This window comes from Sinocyclocheilus rhinocerous, unplaced genomic scaffold (assembly GCF_001515625.1).
Source record: "Sinocyclocheilus rhinocerous isolate Xijiao unplaced genomic scaffold, SAMN03320098_v1.1 scaffold786, whole genome shotgun sequence".
NCBI classification, from domain to species: Eukaryota; Metazoa; Chordata; class Actinopteri; order Cypriniformes; family Cyprinidae; genus Sinocyclocheilus; species Sinocyclocheilus rhinocerous.
This window is the reverse complement of record NW_015661881.1, coordinates 566,230-575,460: the sequence shown is the minus strand read 5'-3', so window position 1 is coordinate 575,460 and position 9,231 is coordinate 566,230. Positions and strand designations below refer to the sequence as shown.

At 34.5% G+C, this 9,231-nt stretch overlaps 1 protein-coding gene across 1 annotated transcript in view; it reads right to left on the bottom strand.

Annotated features, from left to right (window-relative positions):
- opn8a (opsin 8, group member a) overlaps positions 1 to 9,231 on the bottom strand; it is a 16,741-nt gene that overhangs the window by 4,621 nt on the left and 2,889 nt on the right. Inside the window, exons 2-3 of the mRNA XM_016536435.1 lie at positions 2,965 to 3,258; positions 1,154 to 1,485 (exon numbers count right to left, since the gene is read on the bottom strand). Of these exons, the coding sequence (XP_016391921.1) occupies positions 1,154 to 1,485; positions 2,965 to 3,258 (626 nt within the window). The remainder of the gene's footprint in view (positions 1 to 1,153; positions 1,486 to 2,964; positions 3,259 to 9,231) is intronic.

Sequence of the window (9,231 nt, the reverse complement as noted above, 5' to 3'; positions counted from 1 at the left end):
TTTTATTTTGTATTTCTGTTTTGAGGAAATGTTCTGTGAGATGTACATTGTGATATGTGCTCCCCCATGATTGGCTTGTGCCATTAATGTCTGGCGGGAAAATAGCCTATTTAATCAGTGTGTTTGTAGTTGGGTGGGGGCAGAAGGCTGAAACTGTTTTGACTTGAAGTGTATGTCTGCTGTGAGATGTGTATACACTGAATGAAATACTCCTGCAAGTGGTTTTAAGCTGTAGGTTTTGCTGCTGACAGCATTTTTCTTGGTGTTTTGTAGTTTCAGTGTTTATTTTGTTTTACTTTTGTTACTTTGTTTATTTTTCTCTCCTTGGATCTGATTGGCTGACACTCACAAATCATCACTGATTGGTGGCATGTCTCTAATAAATGTGAGCAACTGGAAATTTACCCTGTTGTACTGAGCCTTCCTAACTCCTTCCTGGCCTCTCAGTTACATCTACCCGACAGTCATTTACATATACCACGACACTGTAATAATACAAAGCTGGTTGAGAAACATCAAACTTGTCCTTTAAAAGAAATTTAAAAAAACCCTAGCCATAATTTTACTGTACATACTGTCAACTAGAAGGACATTTATAAAGAAAGAATGCATTCAAAACAATATTTGTCCTGAAAACTTCAGAAATCAAATATTTGATAGCTATGCTCACTAAAGGGAATATTAAGGCTATTTTGACTAAATTTCGCAGACAAAAGATGTTTATTATTTAGTCAACAGCTCACATTTTAAAACCAAGTAGTTTTCTGTTAGTCTTGGCCATTATGGCAAATTTGTGACCAACTTGCAGAATTTTGCCCCTACGTAGATTTACCAGATTGCATGGTTTCCTATTTAAATGACTAGATTTTGACAAAAAACGGTAAATGTGAGCAAAGTACTCATAATTAGTGTTAGAAATTTGAGCAAACCCATAAAATTTTGATGCGTAACTTGTCCCACACCATTTGTGCTATGTAGATGAATGATACCTTATATCGTTGCAAACTTCACTTTATTTTCCAGTGGTCTTATAAAAGCTTGTACAGTACATCCCAGAGCTCGGAAATTGTGTGAAGCTGGCCAGTCAGATTGGAGCCTGGCAATTTCAAGAAAGCTCTTAACATTTTTGTGTGCAATTTCGGATATCCCTTACCAGGGTGACTTTCCTCTCAATGGCCCCAGAGTTGGGAAGGTTATCATTGGTCTGGATGGACTGATAGGCCTTGTGGAGCTTCCAGGCGATGCCAGTGTAGGAGAACAGGATGACCGCACATGGGATCAGGGTGCACAGGATGGCCAAAGCCATAATGAACGAAGAGCCATTTAAGGAGTGCTGGTACCCGGTCCGGTCCACAGAGCAGGCCAAACCGAAGGGTTCCGGCCCATATCCTCCCCATCCCAGAAAAGGAAACAATGCCCAGAGCAGAGAATACAGCCAGATCACACCGATCAATATACTGATCGTTTTTCTTTGAAACTTGCTACCTGGAACAGAGAGATAAGAAAAAGTTATTTGATGCTGTTCTTCATAGGGGAAAGCTCATTCTTTAGAGTTTTTATCAAACATGTAGAGGTTTAGAAATAGAGTTTAGCCATGCGTAGAAAGACATCTGAAGAATCCTCAAGTAATTCCCACTGCCAATAACCTATTTTTCCATATTTAGAGTTTCTTTATAAATTGGAGAGGCAATGTGAAGGCAATTAACAGGTTGGTAATTTGAAAATGAAAAGAAAAACAGAGCAACGAGAAACTGTCTAATTGGAAAACAATTGGGTTTAAATAGATCCCTCAAATTTCAGATGAACCATCATTATGCTTGTCTATATTCTCCATTGACCTTTTCATGCATCATTAAAGATTTCATGGATAGATGTTCCTTGTGTTTCGAGAGCAAATAAGCAGTTACGGTTTGGGTACAAATTAATAAGCAATTAAAATATATATAAAGAGTCTACATACAGGTACTATAGAACATTTCAAAAACTCATTCTGGATGATAAATCATGCAATATTTTCTCAACCACTCCTAAAATGGGCCATTCTGTAGGCTGAGCGTGTGTTGTACGGTACTGTAAATGCACAAAAGTTCGAGAAGGACAGAATTCAATGCAAGTTGCCTATTTAGACAAGAAACCTTTTCTGGAAAGTTTATACAGTCTGTTGTCAATCTGAATACATGCAAATACCTATTGAAAATTACTGTTTACTGCAAGAGCGTATAAATCTGTTACCATCCAATCAGCAACTGATGGACAGAACCGAGTCTCCGTCTTACATTTTTTTTCTTTTTCAATAATCTGTTTCACTTCGATGAACATCACAATACAAAGAAAAGATTGTTTTTTTGTTTTTGTTTTTTTTGTTGTTGTTGTTGTAGATAGCTCTAAATCTATTTTTCTTTCATCATTTAAATTCTGTGAGTCCTGGCATTTGTGGTGGCAAAGTTATTATTTGTGGCTTCCTGCCATTTGTGATAATTCTGCTTTCTTGATTAAACAATAGAAACATTCAAAAACACAAAGATGTTTCATCTCTCTGATTTTGATTGTATAACTGTGATTACATTGTCATTTACATTTATATTCGTTTTTTTTTATTTTATTTTTTTTAGAAATTTTCTGTATAAAATGAAACATTTTGTAGAAGAGACTTGGGCTAGTTGCTACACTTTTTACAGTGAATATTTATTAGTCTGGGTTTAGTTTGAAAGTCAAGCGGTATGGACTCAAACTTTAAAATCTTGGCTACATAAAAGCTACTGAACATTTCCACTATTATTGCCAAGAAAAACAATATGGTTCATTAAACACACGTTGACCTTTTGTGTCCCAAAACCCAATGTTCTTAGATGCAACAACAATGAAATTAAATTAAATGCTGAATCAATAAACTAATGAATGTTTTTACATTTTAAAATCCTGTTTTTAAATGTCATTTAGGCCTTAATGGATTCATCACAGCACCTGATTTCGGAGGGTTTCCTGTCACCAGATATCTCACTAACCCCATGACGGCCAGGGTCATGATGCTGGCCACGCTGAAGATCATACCCATCAGGCCATAGTACAGGCAGGAAGGGTCACCTCCAATCCAGGCGTGGTTGAAGGCAGAGGCGATTGAGAGCGGGTACATGCTGAGAGCCATACCAATGTCAGTCACAGCCAGATTGACTGTGAGGAGCTCAGGAGCTTTGAGAATACTGTGACGCCAGGTGGCTGTTACCAGGACGGCTGCGTTGCCCAGGATGGAGAGAATGGCTGGGAAAAAAATAAGTGTTAAAAAAGTAAAAATCTAAATAGCAAGATTGTGTTTCATTTATGATTTTAGAGACTTGTAACATTGTATCTTCACCTGTACTGTATAAGATAATATAACATTACATTCATCCAGCCAAAGTAGAATAAATTGTGTTTGGCAACCTGGTAAATGCCGAGAATTTTCTATTTTAAATGGCTAAAATAATCTTTTTGTTGTTGTTGTTGTTGATTATTTTATTTGACTAACTTTAAATCGAATTAAAATCATTTTATTTAAATTACTGTTGAAATATTAGCAGAATATAAAATAGCAAATTGATCTCCAAGCGATTATTTTAGCACACACACATACACATAGTTTAAACGCAGGACTTCTCATATAGCGTGCCAGCGTGCTTACGTCAGGAGGCGCGTGCATTACGCAGGCCTGCACAGGTGGATGTAAATTCAACACAACATAAAGATCAACGCCCAAAAATGATGTTCAAAATGATGCATGAAAAGTATATTCAAATGTATATATTTTCATTTATTATGTTAGTGACTTGTTAGGGAAACAAACAAGCGATTGCTCTCAAAGAGACAGAAGTAACGTTAGGCCTAAACAAACTCCAAGCGTACGAAAGACTCCGTTTGCTAATTATAGTTATATTTTTATATAGTAATATTAATATAAGTTGTTAATTTTATGGTTTTAAAGCCAACGTATAATTTGACTGTATGAATACAGCTTTGTTTTTACAAGGTTATGGTAATTACACTTCAACTAATTGGGAGTTTCCTGTTTCATTTTGGATTATATGGATTATTTTTTGGATTTTTGTTTATATTCCATCAAGAGCATCATGAGGTAATGTTGTCACATATTTTTATTTACTCTCTTCAGCGCCTGCCTACATAATCTGCGGGTTTTTTAAGCTGTATATGATTATTGTGTGTTGAGTCGATGCTGCTGGTTAATTGTTGTACCACAATTTAATTTTTCTGTTTTTTTTTTGTCGTTCGTCAATCAGGCATTGGCCTGTTGCGATACTAAATTAGACAAATGAGCTTCCCCTCAGACAGAATGATTGATGTGTCCTGAACTGAATTGTTTAAGTAGTTGACTATTAGCGGTGAGATTACAGTTTGACGATATGGCAACTATCAATAAAATAGGCCTATTCTATTATTAATGTGCAGGATTTCGTTTGTTGTTGGCACGCGGTAATGACATCACCTGGCTCATTCTCATCTGCATCTTGTCGCCCTAGAACAGTTTGTTAACAGGCAAATAGACATTTTAAATATAAAATAAATCTATAATAAGTTGATAATGACAACACGTATGTCTTGTTGATCTAACTTTTTAGCCACTTTGACTGTTATGGTCACTAAAACGTTGTTTGAAGATGCTGTTGAAATAATGTATACTTTTATGAATATATATTTTGTAAGCTTGAAGGATCCCCACCTTTGTTTTGACTTATTTTGTTGGTTCAACCTTTGAATAATTTGCAATAAGCAAATAGATTGTATGGCTATATGTGGTACAGTCTCAGTGCTCTGTATAGCCAATCCATTTCTTGCTTTTTAGCCAATGCAGTATATGCATATCATTTTTTTCCAAAGCTTTTTTGTTTATCTCAGTAAGCTGAAGAATCCATGGAAATACCAGTGAAAAATCTAAATGTCACTAAGCAATCATGATGACTCTTCAGCTGAGAAAATATATTCTACGTCATCTGTTTGTGATGAAAATCCCCCCAAAGATCAATTTTGCAGACCCTGGGTTGAACAGCAAGGCATGTTATGTCAATATAGCCAATAGCAGTATGAAAGCAGGGAAGATATCTGACTCATTCTCTTGTGCAGTCAACAGTGTTCTTAGAAATATTTTTAAGAAAAACAAGAGTGGTCTTTTGAGAGATGGCATCTGTACAGTAATATTAAATTTTACATTATTCATTTCCAAGCAGCTGCAGTCATGGAGTCTGCGGCGAATTAAAACCTTAAGCAACCTTAAGTATAATATGTATTAAAAAGACTGTCCATGTAAAACCATAAAATTGATGTTCCACACCTGAAAGGAATGTACTTGGATCACAATATCAAACCAAGTGGCATTTATTTAAAAGAAAGACAGCATAATTAAGCACACTTTTTAATCAGATTATTTCACAAGAAAAACTTTGTGGTCATAATATTTGAATGATATTAAAAGTTAATGTGATTGTCTACACCTGTAGTTACTGTGATAGGACACCTATGTGAACTTGAGGAGAACTGACTAAAGACATCCACAAAAAATCTCTGATGCCAGTTTGTTTGCAAGTCATCGCAGAAATGGCTCACAAAGTTAGTTTAGAGAATAACTCTGGCTATTTTTGTTTGCTGATGCCACTTTGATATTTTATCATCTGTGCAATTATATATTTTTAGTGTCCATATACGTTTTTCTGTCTGCTGTACATAGCCAAAGCAATAATATCTGCTCCTTATAGAAAAAAAAAACATTTTTGTTGACTTTGAGGAATCTTTAACTTTGTACAGTATGAATCATTTATATGGATTTATCATTGAGTTTTAATAGGGTCTTGTATTACTAACTATCTATTTATTCTCACAAACTCCTATTTTTTATTTTTTTTGGGTTCTGAAGGCATTTAAGTCTGTTAATTCATTCATCATCTCAGTGCTTTTGATGTTATTAGTTAAACAGTCTTACATAGATGTGTTTGGAAAATATTTGTCAAAAGGAGAAGTTAGATGGTTTTAGTATCTGAATTAAACTGAAGTAAATTTTTTTTCAAGCCCTTGTTTGACTTTATGTGGCCATTTTTCACATTTTCTCTAACCTTTACAGTTAAATGGGTTACATTTTGTGGCTTTGCATTTAAGGGATGTTCATGCATGACACGTTCTTACATTAAAAAAATTGCAAATATACAAAATAATGTTCTTTTTAGCAGCATCATATGACCCCTTTAATAAATGTTATGTCTGTCTAATGTCTTTTTTGGCATCCTATGACTGCTTTAAAATAATTAATTCACTGTCCACAGTTAAAGCACTACAGTTATGGATGATGACTCAGAAGAATATAAATTATCCAAGAATTTCAAGCCCTTTTCGCAACTTAGTGTTCATGAATGATCTTTCGGGACTAAAGAGGAAGATTTTTTTTTCATTATCATTTAGCACATCCATTTCCAATTACTTGTATGTATAATCTGCTACTTTTATGTGCCATAAACCACTTTAAAAAGACAATTAAAATGTTGTTTATTATAGGCTGTTTGCATTTTATGTAACCCAGGCTCATTGGAAATATTTGCCTGTGATGGCATTTCTGCAAAATGATATTACATTGCTTCTTGCACATTTTGCGACACTTCCATGTGAAATATCTAGTGAGTGGCACAATAAGTTCTATCTGAAACAGATGAACAAGTATCTGGCAATGTCCATTGGCAAATAGGTTAATGCTATTGCAAGTGCAGTGCTGTACCAGGTGAGCTACCGAGCAAGTTTACTATGTCCACAAAGCCATACATATGGGGATGGTTATGTGATGCAAATGTTAAAATGTATTACTTTACAAATCATGCACAATGGTAAAATAATCTTCCCACATAATCATAATTTGTTTGAAAAGTTGTTGCCATTTTACAGCAGCTAGTGTTCATTGCAGCTGGAAACTGCAGTGAATTGTATGCAGGTATATATGGAGTTTTGCAAAAATGTAAGTAAAGGCATGATTTTACAAGATGTGGTCCACTATGTAATGCTAATAAAACACGTCCTCAAATTGGTGAGCTAGTTATGCCAGCAATTAATTGCTTGCATTTTTCTAATTAAATTTCCAATGAAAATATGACCAACACATGGCTCTTGTGTGACAAAGCCAGCCTTGGGAGACTGTGCTTTATTTGTAGTTTGTTGTAAGCAGGTCTTTTCACATTAGCACATTTAATGTCACATTAATGACATTTCAACATCTGTTCATATCAGGTTCATAAATAGACCTATTAATCCAGGCAGGGACTTTAACCTTATGACAGGGTTAAAGCAGATTCTCAGAAAAACCTAACAGGTATTCTTTAAAGCTGTTGCATGACAACAGTGGCACTCTGACACTAATATATCATTTCACTGCTCTTGCATTGATAGCAGAGTACACAGGCAACTGTTAATTAGAAAAATAATTACAGAATGTTTTTTCTGCACTCTGTCTGTATTGTGAGGTAGGGCTGCACGATTCTTGCTAAAATGTGATTGATGGTTTTTCTCCATGGGAATTGAGATCACGATTCTCTTACACGATTCTCATTTTTTCAACCAAAATGTATTGCACTCAAGTACAAAAACAAAACACAGGACTAGAGCTACACGATTCTGGATAAATTGAGAATCACGATTTTTTTTGTCTCAAATACACAAACACATACTCTTGAGCACATCTGCACTGGCGGTGTCTGAAAGCTGAAAAACGCTACCTTCAGTAGGAGTGTTTATATTGCATATTGTCCAATTAAGAGACCTTTGTGTGTTCAGTTTGTAATCACCTTATATACACTACAAAGTTTATTTTTTGAATTTGTAAATAAAATAAAGATTGTTTTCACAAGAAATGATCATTTCAGTCTTCATAATTTCTTCAAAAGTTTACTTCAAAATTTCACATTTATTTTAATGTTACTTGCCGTTTCTTAGTAATTATTAGTGAAAATTTACAAGCAAATTCGGAGTGAAAATTGCTTCAAAATAAATTCGACACCAATTTTTTTCACACAGTCTTGTTTGTGAACAATAAAACAAAAAAATATATAAACATATATATAACCCTCCCAGAGGGCATGGGAGGAACATGTTCAATGATCTTATTCCTCTGACCTTCAACGAGATGAAAAGAGCATTTTTTCTGCTCCACAGTATATGCACTTTCAACTCATGGTATGAAAGCACGTATAGATCCCCCAGAGTTTAATACACATTTAAAATAAAAGTATAAAGAGATAATAAATGCAGTGAACCTAGAAGAACCACTTTTGCTTCCCTAAAGAACAGTTCTTAAAAGAACCATTTTTGTTTTTAATGTGAAGAATATTAAATAATGATCTTTAAAAAAGCATCATATGACCCCTTTAAGAGCCTTTTGTGGAATTCCTTGGATTAAAAAGGTTCTTAATGGAACTATTCTGTAGATGGCAATAAAGAACTTTGTGTATGTAGAACTGCAGGTATTATACTTGAATTGATTCTCAGAGCAAGACTTTTTCATTTTTGTGCATTGATGAATATCAAAGTGCAGATACATATCAAAACATTTATCCATAGTGAGCAATTAATATTTCTAGATTCATAGAGGTCTCTACTGGCATTCAGTAGCTCTCTTTCAGCAGTGCTATACATAGCTAAAAAGTCATTACAACACTCTAAACTAGATAAAACTTAACTAACATGGAATTAGTGTAAATACAAATTGTGTTGCCAAATTCACCACCCTTTTGAATGCTGCTGTGGAGAATCTTTTGCGGAATTTTTTATTTATGTTGTAAAGAGCATAAAATAGTCCTATTCATATCTGTGTACTTAAAAAATGGAAAAAAAAGTAAAAAAGATGGTGACAATGGGCCTCATTCATGAAACACGAGCAGAACAAATTTTTGTGTAAATCGTTCGTAAAGCCATTCTGACGTAAACTTTCGAATTCATGAAAATGTTCGTATTTTCAAAATGTTAGTTGATAGTAGGGATGCAACGGTTATAGATTTTGTTGGTACGATTATTGTCTGAGAAATAATCACGATTTCACGATTATGACGATTATTATGCATTTATTCATTTCACAAAATTATTATTGTATAAAATAGGGCTGCACGATAAATCGCATGCGATATTTAAGGCGCATCTTATCAGTAAAGCCGGTTCTGTAATCAGCGGTAAATCTCTGCGCATTAAATATCGCATGCGATTTATCGTGCAGCCCTA